This window comes from Megascapheus bottae, chromosome 6 (assembly GCF_031878675.1).
Source record: "Megascapheus bottae isolate mThoBot1 chromosome 6, mThoBot2.hap1, whole genome shotgun sequence".
In the NCBI taxonomy this organism is placed as follows: domain Eukaryota; kingdom Metazoa; phylum Chordata; class Mammalia; order Rodentia; family Geomyidae; genus Megascapheus; species Megascapheus bottae.
In genome coordinates, this window is record NC_143514.1 from 75439867 (window position 1) to 75460384 (window position 20518).

The 20518-nt window shown below is 54.3% G+C and overlaps 1 protein-coding gene across 5 annotated transcripts in view; it reads right to left on the reverse strand.

The window, feature by feature from the left end:
• Positions 1-20518, reverse strand: part of Kazn (kazrin, periplakin interacting protein) — a 236649-nt gene that overhangs the window by 55085 nt on the left and 161046 nt on the right. For 4 of the 5 annotated variants that reach the window (XM_090335774.1, XM_090335772.1, XM_090335775.1 and 1 more), the window contains exon 2: positions 8930-9118. In XM_090335774.1, the coding sequence (XP_090191900.1) occupies positions 8930-9118 (189 nt within the window). Of the gene's footprint in view, positions 1-8929; positions 9119-16510; positions 16873-20518 lie in introns of those variants that run through there. The other variant, XM_090335773.1, reaches the window with a different exon arrangement.

Consider the following 20518-nt stretch of genomic DNA (forward strand, 5'->3'; position numbering starts at 1 on the left):
AGGTCACATGGGTCTTGGCAGGGCTGGACCATGACAGAAAGCACAGGCATCTCAAAGTGTCCCGATGTCATGATGGAGGGGAGCGGAGCGCGGCGGGGAGGGGGCACATCCCAGTGACACCCCAGGGGCTGGGCTGCAGTGAAAGCAGCTGGCATCTCCTCCAGAGACCTCCACCTGTGCCCAGGCCCCTGGCACACAGGGTCCAGCTCCATCCTTCCTTAGCCTTGCAGCCCTAGGCGCCCAGGGAGCCCTTGCTCCTAAGGGTCAGATTCCCTGAGGTTAAACACTGGCCCAGAAGACCTTTCCAGTGACCACGGGGATCACCTACCCTCCCTCCTCCTCCTCCCCCTCCTCCTTGCTCTACCTGTCCCACCGTCTTTCCTATTTACCACTAGCAGCCACTGAGGCTACTGAGTCTGGGGGTTGGCAGCCTCTGCCTGGGACACCTCCAGGGCTACAAAGCCTCGTCCACACCCAGAGGCCCCCTTCCCTCAGTGGGCAGCCTGGGGATGGAGCTTCCAGGAGAGAACTCAGAGACACCTGCCTGGAGGGGCTTCCCTGCTGGGAAGATTCCAATTAGAAGGGAGGGGAGGGAGGAAGGGCCTAGAGCCAACATGAGGGCCTAGAGCCAACATGACCCTCCTCCTGGCCACACCCACCAAGGGCTGGCTATCCAGGCCTGGCCTCCTCCCTCCAGACCAGAGGCTCCACCAGGCCCTTAAAGGGTTCCCGCCCCAGACTACACCTGACCCATCCCTGGCGCCCTGCAAATACCAGGGACATCACTTGGCATCCAGAGCTCTGGACCAAAAGGTTCAGAAGGCATTGACTGAGGCCCTGTGGAAGGAGCGAGTGCTCAAGGAAAGAAAAAGGAAAGCAAGGTAGGCAGGCAGGCTCTGGGGCGGTGGCGGCAAGGTGGGTGGAGGCAGAGAAGACAGCACTGGCCTGCAGGCCAGCCTCAGGAGTGGCCACCTGCCTAGCCGAGGCTCCCTCAGCTTCTGCCCCTCAAGGCCAGCTCTCTAAAGGACCTTCCTCCTGAAGTCCCTGTTAAAAATTGGCTGGCTGGAAGCGGCACTGTGTTTCAAGTGGTAGAGTACCAGATTTGAGCAAACCAGCTCAGAGACAGTGGCCAGTCCCTGAGTTTGCGCTCCAGGACCCATGCTGGCTCAGTGGGCCGCCCAGGGTTACTATACCGAAACTCTGGGTGTGTACAGCCTCCAGGTGGGGGGCACATTCTTTGGATCACTTAGGCCACATGCTAGGGAGACAAAGGTCAGTGATCAGGACAGGGCTGGTGGCTCTCCTAACCTGAAAGTCAGGGCTCAGGAATGCCACCCAGGCACAAGAATCTACAAGAGGGCTGTGGACGGGCACATGCTAGGTGGGAGGCCTTGCTCACCCATCTCTTGAGCAGTGCCAGCTGAGAGCCCAGCCTGCATGTTCTCTCTCTCTCTCATCCTGTCTCAACCTTGCTTGGTCCTGACTGGCAGGTCTGGGACCAGCCTGCAGGTGGACAATAGACACCTGTACACCCAACCCAAAGCACACCTGACCCCCATGTGCGGGGAAGTGTCAATGAATGCCCCTGGGGGCTCTGACAAACCACAATCCACCTGGCTTTCCATCTCAAGCCCAGCGTGGGACACTCTGACAAATAGGCGAGAGAGGGGTCCCAGCTCCAGACCATCTCTATGTCCATCCCCAAGCAACTGGACCCTATCTCTAGGGAAGCTAAGACACCACAACCTCACTAATATGAGCAACTGCACCATCTGTCTCCCTTCCTCATTCCACTCCATCTTAAAACAAATTCAATAGGCTCCATTGCTCTGCTTTCATATATGTAAATTAACTACATCCACATTCACAACATCCTCATTCATATCTTCTCTAGCAGAGTTGTTTTATACACACTATATTCATGGAGACGTTTCTCAACCATGCCCCCTGGCTGAATTTGAGTATGGGTAAACTGATCCAAGGTGTGTGTGTGTCTCTCTCTCTCTCTCTCTGTGTGTGTGTGTGTGTGTGTGTGTGTGTGTGTGTGTGTGTGTGTGTGTGTGTGTGTGTGTGTTGGTCCTGGATACTGGTCCTGAGCTTTCTTGCTCAAGACTAGCACTCTACCACTTGAGTCACAGCTTTTTTGGTAGTGAATTGGAGATAAGGGTCTCATGGGGTTTCTTGTCTGAGTTGGCCTTGAATCACAATCCTTAGATTTTGCAGCTAGGAGGCACCAGCACCTGGCTCGATCCAAATTTTTACTCAGTGCCAAAAAAAAACCAACAACAAAAAAAGCCTGTCCTTCCACCTCCCCTGCCAGGCTCCGCTTACCAAGACCTGGGAAGCTCATGTGATGTTGATGGCTTCCGGGCTGGTCAGCTGTGTGGTCGCTGCTATTTAAAGAGCTGGGCCAAAGCCCGGCCACAGCACATCAGATTTAGGCCACAAGGTCTTGTTCCTGGAACGCTGGCCAGGAGCCCTGAATGCTGAGCTCTGGAAAAGATGGGTGTCTAGACCCCCCTGCATAATCTGCCTAACTCCAGGGACTCTGCCAACTTGGCCCTGGGTCCCCTTTGTGATCTGTTAAAGCTGGCATGCAGAAAAAGGTTATATAGGAAGTATGGGAATGATCCTGTTTTTCTCTCCCGACCCCCAACATCAGGGTGTGAATTCAGTCTCATACACTTGCTTGGCTTATTTATTCACAGCTAGTGCTCTACCACTTGAGCCAAGCCTCCAGCCTGATTTGCTGATTAAATATAGGTAAGAAAGAGCCTCATGGACTTTTCTGCCTTGGATGACTTTAACCTCCATCCTCAGATCTCAGCTTCTTGAGTAGCTAGGATAGCAGGTGTGAGTCACCAGTTCCTGGCTTCAACTTCTGGTTTGAAAGATGGTTTTGCTCACTGCAAATGACACACAGAAACTGCACACATGTATACTAGGTGCCAGAGCAAAGACCCAAGCCATCTCTGGCCAGCTTGGAGAATGATCCCTCCTGGGCCCAAACCAGAGGCCCTCCCTGAGGATGGAGGCCATGTGGTGGTATTTTCCTTCCAGGTTCCCAAAGCCACAGTCACGGTCACTGAAAAGCTGGCAGGAGGACCCTCATAAGGCCAGATGTTCTATCTCTGCAGAAGGTTTAGCAGGACCCCACGCCAGGCCCTTGGGGAGGTGTCTGAGAACCTGGCTAGCTTTTCTCAAATCGCACTCTGTTCTCTATTCACCTGACTGGCCTCTGCCCAGGAACATGTGAGAAAATGAAAAGCCCTGACAAGCAACCCTTGCATGCATCTAAGCCCTGGTCTGGTCTGCAGCTGAGGCTATTGGCACCCCCAGGCTGAGGTGTTGACTCAGCTCCAGAGGGAAGGAAGAGGGCGGGAGAGGTGAGAGGAAGGCTCCTGCGCCCCGACCAGCCTCGGTCCCCAAGGACGATCTCCTCAGCAACAACAAGAAGGAATCAACAAACTCTGGTGTCTCCAGGGACCTCTGCAAAACACCGAGACCCAGGCTCCTTCTTTCCCTCTCTTTCTTATCTTGGGCCCTTCCTCTCTATTACTGACAACCCTAAATCAAAGCAGCAGCAGAGAACACATTCACTGTGGATAAATCTTGGCTCCAAATCACTTCATTAGAAAGCCTGAGAAAAATCCCTGAACTGTTCTCACCTCTGCTTTGTAGCTGAGGAAACTGAGGCTACGCAACACTATTCCTCTAACAAGGCTGTTGGGAGGAGCTGTGGCTGATACAGGCAGAGCCAGGAGGAAAGTGAGTGCTGGGGACTCTCCTAGTGCTACAGGTGTCAGCTAAAAGGAATGTCACCCCAAAATGCCCCCATGTGTTCATATCTGTTATCCCAAATACAAGACAGGTACCTCCAACGGAGAAGAAGGGCTTGGGGCGGCCTAACAAATGTTTCCCAAACCGGTATAGTGTGTGGGTGAGCCCTAGAGTGTAGCTAGTTTCAGACAACTCATCCTCAGCCATTTCCAGGATGACTGCCACGTGCACTTCAGGTGTCCAGACAGATGCTGGAAAGGTGTTCACTGAGATGCTAGAAGGGTACCCGCTGAAGCAGCTGCCAGGGGCACAGGGCCCCAGGCAAGCAAGAAGAGACAGGGATGCCTGGGGGAGGGGACGGTGTCCCTGTGTCACAGAGAGACGGGAGGGAGTAAGTCCTTGTGACCTCCCCCATAGCAGGGTGACTACTGCTGGCACTCAGGATTCCTGTTCTTCAGAATAGCTAGAGCAGGATTTTGAATGTTCCCACTATAATAAATATTGAAGGTCAATCACTCTCATTTGAACATTACACTATGTACACTTGAATCAAAACATGTTACATACCCTACTAATATGTGCAATTACATGCATCAAAAATTAAGAAAACAAACCCAACCACATAAAAACTAAAACAAAAGGATCTAGTGTGCTGTCAGGAAGCGAGTGATTAGAGTCCACACTCTAGGTGGATGGTGGTAGTAATGGTTGCCAAGCAACCAGGCAGAGTACCTGCCCACAAAATAATGGACTTGGTCATGTGACCTGCTTTGACCAATAAGGCTCCAGCAAACAAGAGGCACAAAGACTGCTTTAAAAGCATCTGTACAATGCAATGATAGAGGTTAAGGGGAAACTGGAAACTGGTTATTATCTAGAAACTTGACTGTCTCTGTAACTTTTCTGTAAATCTCCCAGTTACTATTTTTTGAATATGTGTGCAGTAGCATTGAATGTACACCTGGAAAGGTCACAGTGAATATTCCTCTTATATTAACAAAAATTTCTTTATATAAAGGAAATTGTAGCTGGTGCTAGTGATTTACGACTGTAATCTTAGCTGTTCAGGAAGTTGAGATGTGAGGAATTTAATCCCACAGCAGCCCAGGTAGAAAAAGCACTGAGACCCTTATCTCCAACTAACCAGCAAATAGTAGAAGGTAGAGGTGTAGCTCAAGTGGTAGAGCACTTGAGCAAAAAAAGCAGCCTTGAGCAAAAAAGCTAAGCAAGAGCTCAAGGCTCTGAGTTCAAATCCCAGTACCCTCCCCCACCAATTATTTGCACATTAGAACACATGTCTTAGTTATAATGTGAAATGGCCCAGGTTGTGTGCCTGGCTGACTGGACATTTCTCTTCAATGACCACAGATGCAACTGGGCTGCATCTGTGAACAGTAGGTAAGGGGCATCAGCAGTGGTTAGGAAGCTGTTATAGATTTAAACATTCAGGAAGCTTCCATGGAGTTCTGAGATTTACCAGTCCAGAGCCTTCCATCAGCAGTGCAAGAGAGGAGTGATTCTAGGTGGGCCTTGACAGTAGCCCTGAGGGCCGCCAGGCTAGATCTGGAGACCTAGAGGAACAGAGAGCGTCAACCCTGGGCAATCAGCTGGGTAGAAGATGCACAGGTCTTAGAGTGGAGGGAGAGGAGGAAGAATAGAGTGTGAATGTGGGGAAGGAGACAGGAGATATCAAGTCACTATTTATTTGTTGCTGATATTGGGACTTCAACTTAAGGCCTGGGTGCTATCCCTTAGCTTTTTTGTTTTTGCCAGTCCTGGGGCTTGAACTCAGGGCCTGGGCACTGTCCTTGGGCTTTCTCAAGGCTAGAGCTCTGCCACTTGAGCCATAGCTCTGCTGCCAGCTTTTTCTGTGTATGTCGTATCAGGTCTTTGTGAATGCTAGGACAGGTCTTCGTGAATGCTAGGAAAGCACTCTACCACTAGGCTGAACTCCCGGCCTACCCCTTAACTTTTTTACTCAAGACTGGTGCTTTACCACTTGAGCCATAGACCTACTTCCAGCTTTTTGCTAGTTAATTGGAGATAAGATAGTCAATTTATCTGCTTGGGATGGCTTCAAAACCTCAAACTCTCAGCCTCCCAAGCATGAGCCACTGGCATCCAGCCTTCAAGTCATTTTTCAAACCCCATACAGTGGCAAGCTTCTGTCCAACCCTGTTGGCACTTCCTCCCCACTGCCAGCAGGCCAGCTATATTTGCAAAGGCAGCAGAAGCCTGGGCCCTACTCCACTGGGCTTATCTCTGGTCTGACTGGCCATTAAAGAAAAAAAAAGTTCACTCAACTTGTATGGGGTAGGTGTGTCATAGGTTCTAGGCAAGTCATGAGATTATAGACAGGAATTGTCCAAACCACAGGATGGGTCTTCAGCACAGGGAAGGATCATTTGGTGAATGAGCAAATTAAATAGTTAATAAAATTTGGCTTCTTCCAATAGGTTAGTTTTGGGCCCACAGCTCATTCTGAGTATGGAAAAGCCTTGGTAGGTAGAATGTTTGCCTTCTATGAGTGGAAACCCAGTCTCTGTCATTTTTTGGTTGCTACGTGGAGAAGCTATGGACTGGGCACTTACAAAGGACAAGGGTTCTATGACGGCACCTGCCAGCAGCACCCGTGCAGGAGCCCAAACCCAGCACAGTCCGGGAGGCTGCTGTGCACCTCCGACACTAGCAGCCTGGAAGAGGGGGAGAAAGAGAGGGACTGGGGAAGGGGGAGAAGGAGAGGAAGGAGGGAGGGAGAGGGCACTTAAACGTCCAATAATAAGAAATGGTGAAGTAAATTATAGTACTTCCATTTGGGAGAACATGATGCAGTCATTAAAAATTACATTCTCAAAGAGCACTTGTTTTTGTGGCAAACCCTCCATGCGATAAAGAGTCCAAAAAAAAAAGGAAAAAGCCCGTGTTCTTTACGTTACTTCCACGTGCTCACAGGGCCCCCAGGGGATGTCCCACAGGCTCCTTGCCCCCACGAGGGGGGTCACGGGCTCATTTACACCCACACCAAGGCCGCTGGGCTTTGTCATCTGGGGTTTCTGCCCCTGATCCCAAACTCTGCAAGCAAACCTTCTGCCCTCATTCCCACGAGGTCGACAGAACCATCGGAGGCTCTCAGTACCCCCAGGTTCTAGTCCCTGCGCCCAGTGGGCTGTACCGGTGTTTGAGCACTGAGCCCTAATTCTCTCCCATGGGGGAGAATTTGAGCCTCATCCAAACCTGCACATGGACATCTGCAGCTAGCTAGCTCTGCGCCTGCATCTCTGTCCTCCTCGCTCTCCTGCCCAGCCTCTCCTGCCCACATCTGTCTGCAGCCAATGCTCCACAGGCTGCGGCTGGCTGGCGAGGAAGCATCTTATTTATGGCGCTGTAGCGCTGCAGGGGCCACTGACCTGCCTTTCAAGGACATTGCTGCCTTGAGCTTGCATGGACTGGCGGGCAAGGGGGCTGTTTCTGGTCCAAGAGCCCCCGATGGGAGTCAGGTAACCCACACCCCTCAGCCGGTCCAAGTTGGTACGGTGTCCTCCCCTGCCTGGGCACCACTATGACTTTGTGTTAATGGTACCAGGCACTGAGCCAAGCACTTTACACATCAGTTAACCCTCACAGCCTAGGAAGCTGTGATTAATAGATCCAACTAGGAGAGACACGGTGATTATCATGATCCCCAGCAAAGGAAGCATGGGTTCAGAGAGGTGGAGGAATCTACCCAAGATCACACAGTAGGTCCCAGTCCCAGGATGCAAGTTCAAGTCTGTCTCTGGAGACTTTCATCCCTTATTTGAACTAAGGCACCCCTGTCTCTTGCATCCAGGTGCCTGTACCCAGCGGAAAGTGGGGTGAGGGTGTAGGGAGTGTGAGTGCAGGGGGTGACGGGTGACGCTGCCTCGAGTCTCACTCTTGTGCCTTATCTGTGATGAGAGTGGGGGGAGGTGGCCAGGAGCACCTAGCGGGATGGGGGTGCATGGCATGTGCTCAGAAACACCCCTTGTAGAGAGCTGATATGTGGTGTGACTCTGTTCTTACAGAGGAGTCAGGCCTGGAGTGAGGGGGCTGGGCTGGGAGCACTTTGAGCGGAAAAAAGCCACACAAGAGAAGTTCAATCCCCACTACTGGCACACACAAGGAAAAGATGAAGAAGAGAAAGAAAATACTAGAAATTAACAGCTCACGAGGTCTCTCTAAGACTGTACAATCTAACAACACAGGGCCTGGCCCTCCCCAGGATACAGACGTGGCCTCACCGAGCCTCACACCAGGGGAGCGGCCCCACGGTCCCTGAGCAGAGATCTGGAGAGCTGGGACTACATCGCGACCAGCAGACTCTGTAAAGCTGATGTGTTGGGGTGCTGCTCATATGGTGGGGAACCGCTTTCTGCCAAGAGCCATTTGGGTATTTATCACTTCACATGGGAACCACACAAATGGGGCCGCAGGCAGCTGACAAGAAGCACCAGTGTCGTCCTGTCATCCATGTAGTCAGTGACTTCATGGGCCTTCTGCAGCCCATGGGGCCCAACCTTCCCCAAACCCATTCTTTCTAGAACATTCCTCATTCTTGTAAGTGGTAAGGAACACAAGTTGCAAACTTTGATGGCTTTTCTCCCCTGGGGAGCAACAGCCATTACGGGACTCAAGTGCTTAGACGCCGTAGCTCTGTGGGAGTTGACCTAACACCTTCCTAACATAACCTTCAACAACCTTCCCGGAGCCCCAGGGGAGGGGGCCATGAGAGGTGCGGGGTCTCCAGCCAGCTCTAGGACACCACATAGCCCACAGGCTCCCTCCTTTGTCCAAGAGACTGCCTGGACACGGCACAGTGTTCGCTTTCCATCTCCTCCCTGGCACAGGGGAAGCTGCACTAGACACAGCAGGGGAGAGGCCCAGAACCTCCCCCACAGGAAAGTGGGGGGATGCATGTACTTCCCCATCAGAGACTCCAGGAGGGGAGGCAGGGGGCCTCCCAGGATGCTGGGCCAGAGACCCAGCCCAGAAACTCCTGGCTCTGGGGGGGATGCCTGCAGGTCATGGTGAGAGGGAGAAAGATGCACCCCAAGGCATGCAGACTTCTTCAGACTTCTCCCCCTACGAGGCCCAGGGCCCTGGCGCTGCAGTGCCCCCAGACGTCACTCACCCTGCAAGGCCTCTTTGGCTCTGGCCAGCTCCTGCTCCTTCTGCACCAGCTGGACCCGGAGCTCGGTGGCTGTGAGGACCTCGGGGCCCTTGCCGCCTTGTGACTCTTCTAGGTCCTTGGCCAGCATCTCCTTCATCTGCCGGAGAAGATGAACTTCCTCCTGGAGCCGGGCCACTTCCTCCCGCAGCCCTAGGGGACAAGAGCACAGGTCACACGGGGCAGCTCCAGGGGCGCTGACTTCTTGTCCCTCTGCACTGAGGGTTCAGAGGATCCCCCATCCCCCGGTCCTGCCCCGAGTGGCCTCCACTGGGTGTGATGACCACCCTGTGACCCCACCTTACACACCAGGGTGCTGGGGCTCCAAGACCAAGAAACACCAAGGGGTCAAGGTCATAGCTGGCAGATGTGACCCAGGCCCGGCTGACCCCAGGTTGAGCGCCACACTTCACACCCAGGACCCAGCATTCATGGACTCGCCCTCATGCCCTGCCTGGTGCAGTGCTGAGCCCACAGGAGCTGGGCACCGTGCACAGCACCTCTGTGCTCACCCTGGCTGGCCCTGCAGGACACGGGGGGAGGATGTGGAGGGCCGAGGGCTCTCGGTGGCTTTCCGTTCAGACCTGGGTGTGACAGTGCCCTATTGGGATTGAGGGAGGACAAAGTATTCCGGGCTGAGCCGCCACCCTTCAGTGACAGGTGAGGGCTCGCCAGCCTGTGACACCACAGCTCCAGTTCTGCTCATCCCAGCAAACACGGACAGAGGTGCTGTGTGGAGGTGGGGGGGAGGGGGAGGGGAAAGAGCGGCAATGGGGCAGGCCCTGGGGTGGGGCTGGGGTGCACCTGAGATGGGCCATGTGACCTGCCACACACACCTCGGGGACTAACACTAGAGGAAATTCTTAAGCAGAAACAACTGAAATGGTCGCCAACGCAGTGAGCTGGCCTTTGCCTACAGTCCAGCTCCAGGACCACCGCCCCAGGCTCCTGTGACACAGGGCCCTGAGCCCCCCAGGGTCTGTTGAGGGCTATGTCCTTGCCAGCTCTTCTCGGCTACCTCCTCACCAAGACAGACCTCTGCCCACCTCTTCCCTGGAAGGGCCAGACATAGCTGTGGTGCCCACTGCCTCAGGCACACATCTGGCATTCTGGAAACACCCTGTGCCCTGCTAATGAAGCCTGGGGGTGGAGAACGGGAGTATGGCATTTTTGTTGGTGGTGATACTGTGTCCCGTGTCCCATGTTCCATACCAAGCGCCATACCTAGCTCCCACTGAGCGTAACCAGAACCATGGAAAGAATGCACAAATAGAAGAAACCAGGAGGTTTGGTCTACTTCAGGATAGAGTGTGAGTGACTGCTTCATATTACATTACCACCTGGGTTGGGATCAGGTGGTTGCTTCCGCCTATTTTGTTTTGTTCTGTTTTTCTCTTAGGGGTGTGGTTACTGAGCTTCCTGAATTAGCCCTGCAGAAGCACTGGGGTCCTTTATTGTCACCTGTGCACTGGGTCCCAAGACTTAGGTTCAAATACAGGCCCAATCCTTACCTATTTGCCAGTTCCCACAGCTGGGTATCACTTCCCAAGGTCCCACTTGTCACCTCTGTCCTGCTTGCATGGACTGCCAGACTTGGTGGATAGATTTACAGTAAAAAATAAAATAAAAAGCCCAAATACCAACTAGAACTTCCAGTCAAGGACAGGTTAAGTGTTAGTATAAGAATGTCCCCACAGTGCATGGGCCACGCTCAGATTGAAAAGTCCTTCATGTCTGTCCTAAATAGCTCTGCTCCTACCTGAGGGGCTGAGGGACATGGGTACAAGAAGCAGGTGGCCCCCAAAGCAGGCTCTACTGGGGGGGCACCCACACCTGTGCTCAGCAGAGACCAAGGGGGGGGAAGCCTTCCCTGGGCTCAGCTCACCTTTCCAACAGGTGTACAGGGCTGAGGCCCCACCCCTGCAGTCCTGCTCCAAATAAGCCTGGGGGAGCCACGTGGGCAGCACACCAGGTGCAGAGCCCCAGGGGCCCAGCCCTAGGGAAACAGGCTGGAAAAACAACTTCAGGGAGAGCCAGGCACTCAGCTGACAGAGCAGCCCGCCCCCCCCCCCCCCCCCGCAGGACAGCCCACATCGCCAGCCCTGCCTGCCCTGCCCGCCCTGTACCTTCTGGCCGGCTTGTCCAGGAGAGAGCTGACCTGGGTACAGCCCCCAGGCCTGGACCAAGGTGCACCCCTGTCCTGGGCCTCGGCTGCCCCAACTGCAATTAAGTAGAGGTAGAGACGTGCAGTTCAGCAGCAAACACCTGGGTTTGCGCAAGGTTCTCTCTACCTCCAGCACTGAGAGAACAAAAACTCCTCAAAAGCTACAATCAGCACTGTGAGTGTCTGGCACAATGTCCCCTGGGTGGCATCATCCTCACCTACCACCACCCTCCCCTCTGGGTACTGGGGACCAACCGCCTTCTTTACAAGAACACACTGGAGCTGGGAGAATTTTGCTTTCTCAGAAGTGTGACCTTGCTGTGTGACCTTGAGAGTTCACTGTCCCTGCCTAGACCTTCATCACCGCGTGGCCCCTCCCCCTGGCTCCTTGGTTTATTGAGTCTCAGGCTCACATGGAGCCCAGGCAGGGCCGGAACTAGAGATTCTCCTGCCTCAGCCTCTGGGGGCCGGGATTACAGGAGTGTTCCAGCATGCCCAGGTGTGGGACTCACAGCTTCTCTGTGAGAGCAGAGACCTGGGCTCTGCCCTGTAGGTACACCACCTAGTTTCTTGGTCACACGCCCCGCAACCCAGGTGCACATGTGCAGTTGGTGGCGAAGACACAGGACAGAGGGGTACAGAGTCTGGGCACCTTTACTAGGGGCACTGGCTGGAGACAGGAAGGTGTGGTCGTGTTCAGCCAGAGACAGAGTCCTGGTGTCGCCCAAGCATGTCAAAGCACAGCCATGGACTGGTCAGCTGGCACTGGGCAGTCCCAGCCCCGGACCCCCGGGCAGGATGCCAACAAAAGCTAAGCTCAGCAGAGTCCCCGGGCAGGGTAGTCATGTTGCCTGCCCCAGGGAGCGGCCTCACCAGCAGCATGCCAGGCAACTGTGTCAACAGTGGCCCCCCCCCTTCCCCAGGGCAAGGAGGCTCAGAGCCCCCACCCCAGGTCGCTGCGCCTCCTTTGTAGCTAGGCATGTCCATGTGGGCCTATTCTGAAGTTCCTGGGCTGGGTGCGGTGGCTCACGTCTGTAATCCTAGCTACTCAGGAGGCTGAGATCTGAGGATGGAGGTTCAAAGCCAGTCCAGGCACTAAAGAGAGCAAGACTCTTATTTCCAATTAACCATCAGAAAACGGGAAATGGGATTGAGGCTCAAGGGGTAGGTCAGCAGCCTTGAGCTGAAGAGCTCAGGGGTAGTGCCCAGGCCCAGAGTTCAAGTCCCATGATTACCCTCCCCCCGCTCCCCGCCCTGCCAAAAAAAAAGAAGTGGGCTGGGAGTGTGGCCTAGTGGTACACAAACCCCTGGGTTCAATTCCTTGGTACCACCTACACACAAAAAGCTGGAAGTGGTGGCTCAAGTGGTAGAGCGCAAGCCTTGGGAAAGCTCAAGGGCAGTGCCCAGGGCCTGAGTTCAAGCCCCAGGACTGGCAAAAAAAAAAAAAGTCTCTGGAGGAAGATGGGCCTTTAAGAAAAACAAGCTTTGCCTTTTGCCTACCTTTTATCTTTTTATCTTGAATGTAGGTTAATGGCTGGAGCTGCTGCAGCCATCCAGAAAGGAGAGGCAATCTAACTCTCTAAGGTTCCCAATCAGTTGTAAATTTATAAGCACAGTTTCCCCAAGATGAGGTCTAAATAATATCATACTCATCGTGCATCATCCTAGCAATTACACCATTGCTAACATCTGAACATAACCAACCTCTGCTCCAAACTGGTATTTTCCAAGTCATATTTACCTAGGATAATTTCCACAAAGAAGATCCTATCAATTATCCTGTGGTACCTCCTCTCCCCCCCACCCCCCAGCAATGAGTCAGGGAGATGAAGCACAGAGACGTAAACGACCCAACCAAGGTCACAGAGTCAAGAGCAGAGCCAGGGTTGAACCCCAGGCAGTCTGGCTCCAGCACCCAGCTTCAACTCCTACGCGACCACGGTGTTCACACAAACAAGAAGGCTACCAACTCACAGAGCGACATAATCTTGCCAGACCACCATCTTATATCTGGACTCACTGAATACCCAAGCCCTGGATCACACCATGCCTGAAGTCTTGGCTTTTCACTGATATAACCAACAGTCTTCCTCTTGTTTCAGCAGATCCGAGCTGCATTTCCGATCCCTTACAATCCCAAATGAACCTCAACACACTGCTGGTCAGGGGTAGCTTACCAGGTGCCCATAATCCCCACAAAGCTGGAAGCTATGCACTATGTTTCCAGCTATCACAGTTCCCTCCCAAATGAGAGGATCAAAGCGGCCGATGGCCTCCCACAGAGCTGGGATGGCAGAGGTGATCCTCACTGCAGAGCCCCCTTTCCACGCCCAAGCCCTGGGCATCCCTGACCCGCTAGGCTCTAGACTTTTCCACTCTGATCCGCCTTTCTGTGTTTCTCCTAGAGCCCCAGCTGCTGGGGGCTGAGCCCCAGATATGTGCCACCCCGTGCCTGGCACTGCGCCCGGGGGCCCACTGAACTGCCTCACGAGTCACAAAGAAATGCAGGAGGAGACCAGGCCACATGGTCCTCAATATGAAGACCAGGCTTCCAGCCCCTAAGTGCCACCCTGTGCCAGGACAGACGTGGACCCTGGGCCTCGTCCTGTGAAGTTCCTCATCCCTGGCCATGGCACTGACCTTCCCTTCCCTCCCCTTCCCCAGGAACAAGCTTGGAGAGGGCCATGTCCACGAAGGGACCGCTACCCTACTCTGCCAGCTCCTACTCTCAGCCCTCCCCCCTCTTCATCTCCTAGGAAAAGTAACCAAACACAGAAAGGAAAGAGGCATGATTACAGTCCTCCCCTGTGCACTGAGCGCAGGGTGCACAAGGCTGCAAGTGGGAACCCAGCCTCCTCACTCCCCGCCTGGGCCAGCATGGAGGCTGCCCTGTCTCCACCCAGGATCAGCAACCACAGAGTGGAAGCCAGAGACTGGGGGGAGCCCGTTTAGCTGTGGATGGGAGAGAGACCCGCCTGAAACTCAGGGCAAGGACTGGTTCCACCCTCAGTCTTGTTTCACAGACAGCCAGGAGGAGGCCCAGAGGAAGTGTTCAGAAACAGACAGCTGACCACTGTGGAAATGGCCTTGGGTCTAATCTGCTCTCAGGCCTCCGCTCTGGGATTCAAGGCATCGGCATGGGCAGACAGAGAGGAAAAGCAGGCAGGCAGCAGTTCCAGCTTCCAGAAGAATTTAAACCCGCAGAGCCGGAGGGCCGCTGTGCCATAGGTAAAATGAGGCCGGTCGCAGGAAATTCTTGTTATCAAGTGAAAACACTTCTCCACCCCAGCCACCCTGAACATGGCATGGGTTCTGAACCTAGCCTCCAGGTTGAAAACCTGGCTCTGTCCTTTGATGGCTGGGTGAGCCTGGCAGGGCCCCGCTGTCCTGTGTGGAAAAATGGTGACAAGAGAACCGTCTGTCCAGGATGGCTGTGACATTGTTCCAGAGGGGCCTGGCACAATGCGGGTGGCTCAGTATGCAGCACCTGTGCCATCTAGAGTTGGCCTGACCCTGTGGGAGGGGGTGGGCAGGAGAGCCTGCCAGCCCTGCAGAACACCGCAAGACTCCATAACTCACTCCTCGTCCTCCAGCCCAACCAAGCAGCTGTTGCAGGAAGAAATAAAATGTGTTCTGCATACTTTAAATGCTTCACTTACAAAAACTGGCAGGGCCGTCTTTCTAAACTGTTTACCAATAAAGTCCCTAATGAATGCTGTTCAGGCCTCCCTGTGGGCGGGGCGGGGCGGGACGGGATAGACAGCCAGAGGCTGCTCAGGCTCCAGCACCATCTGGGATTGCTCAGAGGAGCAGGGGACTAAGAGTGCATCGTGAACCCCCAGGCTTCCTTCTGAAAGCCAAGCCCACACTGGGGACAGAGAGGAGGGGCCTTCCAGCCGGGGTCATTCCCACACTACAAGGGGTTGGATGGCTTCCCAGCCAATGGAGTTAATGCAAAAATTACCCTGGGATGAGAAATCAGGTCAGGGCCAGGAAAGACTGGCTCTGGGTACCCCATGAGTGAACCCCAACAGCCTGCAGCTTTGGATATCCCATGAATACACTCCTTACGCAGCCTGCAGCAGAAGGCCTGCGCTGCTCAGGAGCCCAGGCCACAGCGCTCTCTGTGCAGACAACAGCGCTCTCTGTGCTGGCTGTCCCAGGCCCCAACCCGCCAGCATCCCAGCATCCCATGGGATGGGGATGGGTTGGGCCCTGATGCGTCCCGATGATGCTGGGAAACTGGGGGGGAGGGAGGAGAGGAACCCACCCAGTGGTTCACACCTATAATGATACTCAGGAGGCTGAGATCTAAGGATCTCAGTTCAAAGCCAGCCTTGGGCAGGAAAGTCCATGAGGCTCTCCTCTCTGATTACCAAAAAGCTGGAAGTAGAGTTGTGGTTCACATAGTGGAGTGCTAACTATGAGCACAAAACCTCAGGGACTGTGTCCAGGCCCTAAGTTCAAGTCCTAGGACCAGTACCAAAAAGAAAAGGGAAAGGAAAAAAAGCCAGTTCCCAGGTTTGGCCTGGGAAACCTGGGCCCTGCTCACCTCACCCAGAGCCCAGGGAACGCTGCCCAGCACAGGAGTCTGAGATGTGCCTACTCACAGAACCTAGTGGAGAGGCAGAGAAAAATCTAGAAAGAAGGGGAGTCACAGGCTCTGGCAGATAAACTCTGCCTCTCGGGGGTAGACCAGAGCAGGGAAGGACAGGCGTCCTCCCCTTGGGGTGAGATAGAGATCCAACCAGATGCCCAGATCGCTGTAATGCACCCAAAATGGTAAGGGAGAACCACCAGGCACTGCAGGTAGATGACTGATTTCCGGGTCCCCATCTTGGACTCTCCCCCAGGGAAAGCAAGTAACTGGCTTCACAGGCAGTTCTCCCAGAAAGGGCTCACACCAATCTACCAGACATCTGAACCTTCTCCAGTGCCCTACTCTCTCACTCGCAAGCAATCCTCACCTCTGCTCCCACTTTTCCTGCCTCCAAATTCATTTGGTAGAGAGGAGAAATGAACCAGACACTCCCAGACAGAGGCAGTAATAATCCTACCAGAAAGAAAGCCCCGGCTGCGGCCCCGCCACCAGGCCTATAGGTCTGCACCTGCCAGTGCAAAAGACGGCTAACCCGGCCACACAGCCAAGCCAGGAGCTCAGCCAGCTCCCTGCCCCATCCCACCCCAACCAACAGACGCAAGGGCACAGCCTGGACTCTCCGGGCTGCTCTTGAGGCACTGAAAATAGAGGGGTCTGGGGTGGGGGGGGGGTGGCAGGCTGAGCGTGTGGCACTTTCCCGTGAAGCGCTGTGGCCAGGGGTGAGAAGCAGCTGTGAGCCTGGGGTCTGCGCGCCTCCCCAATGCCTCCCTACCCCCATCACCTCTCTGGGGCTCCATCTTTATTTTTCTTTTTTGGGTGCTGGTTCTGAGACTTGAACTTAGTTAGGGCTTGGGCATTGTCTCTTCGATCTTTTTCCCAGGACTGGCACTCTACCACTTGAGTCACAGCTCCACATCCAGCTGGTTGGTGGTTAACTGGAGTGAGGAGCTTCGCCAACTTTCCTGCTTGGGCTGGCTTTGAATCTCCATCCTCAGATCTCAGCCTCCAGAGTAGCCTCCCAGCTCCACTTCCCAGGTGCCGACTCGTGTCTCATCTTTAGAGTGGGATGTTTGTCTTACAGGGTAGATACAAGGGCGGAGTGACACGAAAGAACATTCTGGCACGCGGCAAGCGCTCTACACAGTTCCGTTATTTCCGCTCTGGGCCTTCCCTTGACAGCCACTGCCTGCTGACTGTAAGAGCAGCCCTCTTGCCGGCACTGCCTCTGCAGCCCAGCAGGCATCTGGAATCTTCGGTCCCATCCTCTGGTGGAGTTCTCTTGCTGAGGTGTTTGGAGGCACGCCTCCAGAGGTGGGGGCTGGGCCTGCAGAAATGAACCCGGCAACGCCCACACGGGGCCTCCAACATAGGGATCCCCTTCTTTTTTTGCCACCTGCCCCCCTGGTTTCCTCACTTGTGACCTCACTTTCCTTCCTGCTCAGTCATCAACATCTCCCAGACCCAGGCTTGCCGACTCCTCCAACAATCCAAAGGTCAAATGCAGCTTCCAGGCTGCAGGCGGCCTCCAGGGAGAGCAGAAGAGAAAAGTATTTGAAAAATGTAAATGGAAAGAACCCCAAGGCTCCGTACACCCCACCCCCACAGCCCAGCCAGCTGCACGGAGGGAGACTGCGCCTACCCCTCCCGCCCCAGAGCCAGGCGAGACAAAGGCAGCGCAGAACTGTCACCAACAGTGACCAGTGCTGATCTGTTGCCAGGCTGCCTGCCTTGAAGGACAACACACTAGCCGAGGCAGGGGCTCTGGCACAGAACTGCCCCTGGCAGGAGCAAGGTGCCATGGCTCCAGCAACCAGGCCAGCTGCAACAGAGACTGGACCCCGGCGGAGTAAATGTGCATGAGAGCCTGACAGTTACCAGGGCACAGCCCATGGGCAAAGATCGGACCAAAGCCCTACGGGCCACACTCTATAGCCAGAGAGTGGTCTTCTAGCTGTTTATTTTTGTGCCAGTATTGGGGCTTAGACTTAGAGCCTGGGTGCTGTTCCTTAGCTTTTCTACTCAAGGCTGGTGCTCTACCACTTGAGTCATAGCTCTACTTCTGGCTTTTGGTGGTTAACTAGAGATAAAGAGTCTCATGGACCTTACTGGCCCAAGGTGGCTTTGAACTCTGAACCTGATTTCAGCCTCTTAAGTAGCTAGGATTACAGGTGTGAGAACTGGCATCTAGTCCATTTCTGGTTTTTTGTGTGTGTGTGTGTAATCCTACTGAATACCAGGAGAAAACAGCACTACTAGAGAGAAGAGATGCCAGGCTTTGGAGCTGTACAATCAAAGTGCCAGTTTTGAATAAAGGGGAGACAGGAAGCTAGGAGAGAAACAGCAGGGATGATGCTAGGCTGGGGCTATAGCTCAGTAGGAGAGTGCTTGCCTAGCAGGCTTGAGGCCCTGGGTTGGATTCCTAGTACCACAACCAACAAACCAACACAAACCCCGGGAACCTATGTGCAAACTATTCATGGTAGCCCTAAAGCTTTTCTTTTGTCTGTGTGTTATAATCTCCGGTCAGCTTTCTCCTGTCCTACCACCAAGCTAACTTTAAAATCTCTCCTCTCACATGTCACCAACTTCAAACCCTGTGTTTTGCTGCATGCCTGTCTGGGGTCCACTCTTTTGACATGTGTGAGATCCTCTGACCCCTGCTGGCTGCCTGAAGGAGGGTGGTGGATGCCCTCGCTAGACACCCAGGACTGGCAGGATAGAGGACATAAAGCAAAGCAAAACAGCTGGTGGACACTTCAAATGTTCTTCCACAGGTGGGCAATGCAGCAAGGTGGCCAACCCACATGTACCCTGGCAGTGGAAGCCCACCATCGCGGACACCACCAAGGAGGAGGAGGAAGAGGAGGAGGAGGAGGACTCCAGCCAGGCCAGGCCAAGTTCAGGGATAGAATCCTTCCTGCCATCCGCCACAACCAGTAACGCAAGAACCGCCAGGCCCAGGATCTCCTCCAGCTCCTAATCCGTGCTTCAAGCCACTGACCTCCTCCAAATCAGATTTCTCTATACGCACACATGCAACAATTTAACTTGGCACAAGCTGGGTGGAAAGCCCCTCTCTCCAATCCAGGCTGGGAGTGGAGAGGGATGGGGCCTGGTTCCTAGGTGTCGCTTTTCTTCCTTCCCGACCTCGTGTATTTCTGTCACCTTGGCTTCAGGCACATGTCCACAGCACCCTTCGTCACAGCACAGCACTGGTTAGCCAACTGTGGACCCCTAGAGGAGTATAGGATCTTGTTCCCGGGCTTCCTGGGTTCCTTTTGACCTAAGAGCTGTCAGGCTGGGGGTGGGATTCAGGCAACTGCAGAAAGGGAGGCGGGCAGCAGTGATGGCCTCCCCCCCTTCTCTCAGGCCCAATGTTTTGTAAACATGGAGAGGAGCTGGACACCGCACAGTCTGGGGCATGCTTCCCCTGGGTGTGTCCCAGCAGCTCGGCCTCCCTCTGCCCTCACTAAGAGCTATCGGATGGGCAGGAGACCTGAAGCAGGACAAACTGGGGGATCAGGGCAAGGCACGCCATCCTTTCTTACCCAGTGCCACACAGCTGGAAGAAAAAAGTGGGTCCAGGAAGGCACATGGTGCTCACACCAAATCTGAGGTCAGAGGGGTCAGCAGCGTGTGAGAGCCTCAAAGGGCCGAGGAGTGGATGGACGCCATGGACCCTGGAGTTCTGGGCTCAGTATTTAGGTGAGTGAGTGCTTGAAGACAAGCAATCAAAGCTGCAGGGAGCACGGCACTGGTGGCTCAGGCCTGTAATACAACACTCAGGAGGACCACAGTTCAAAGCCAGCTGGGCAGGAAAGTCATGAAATCCTTATCTCCATCTAACCAGGAAAAAGCTAGACTTAGCCTCAAGTGAAGAGGCCAAGGGACAGCACCACACTCAGGTCTGGTTGGACCCAGGAGGTGACGAGGAGGAGGTGACGAGGCGGAGTGCAGGGTGGGAGGTAGGCCATCCCGCTCAGCTGGTCAGGGCCTGGTGTCCATCTGGGCCTGGCAAGTATCAGCTGAGGAGCAGCTAGAACAGACGGGCAGATGGGATACAGGGCAGCTGGCACCAGAGCTGCAGGTGGTCACACATGAGCCAAGGAGCAGAGAGGGGACAGTAGGTTAACTGGGCAGAGCAGCCAGGCACTGGTGGCTCACTCTTGCAATCCTAACTACTCAAAAGATCTGAGGATCTCAGTTAAAAGCCAGCCTGGGTATGAAAGTCCATAATACTCTTATCTCCAGTAAGCTACCATTATACTTTTATCTCCAATAAGTTACCCAGAAAAAGCCAGAAGTAGTGCTGTGGCTCAAGGTGGTACCAGAGAGCTCTAGGTCCTTAGTTCAAGACCCATGACCACCACCACCAAGAACAATAAAACTAAACTGGTCAGTACAACTAAGGGGAAGGGATAATTAGAAGGGAGGAGAGGGGGACAGGAGGGAAGAGGGGGCAAGGAGGACGGGGGACAGGAGGGATGGGGGACGGGAGGCAGGCGATGTCTCAGCTGCTAGAGGACCCCTTTTCCTTATGGCAACGCGGCCAAGTGTGGCTGGCACATCGTGGGGCGCTGTGCCCAGGACACGGGGGCTCCCCACCCAGTGCTAACACTGAGAACTTCTCAGGTACAACAGGCCAAATGCTCAGGAGGGAGGAATGGCTCAAGTAGTACTGCACCTGTTTCACAAGCCCTGAGTTCAAACCACAGTGCCAACAAAAACAGGCAGCCTGTGGGGAAGGAGGAACTTGTGCACTGCAGGCTCAGAAGGCTGCCAGCACCGT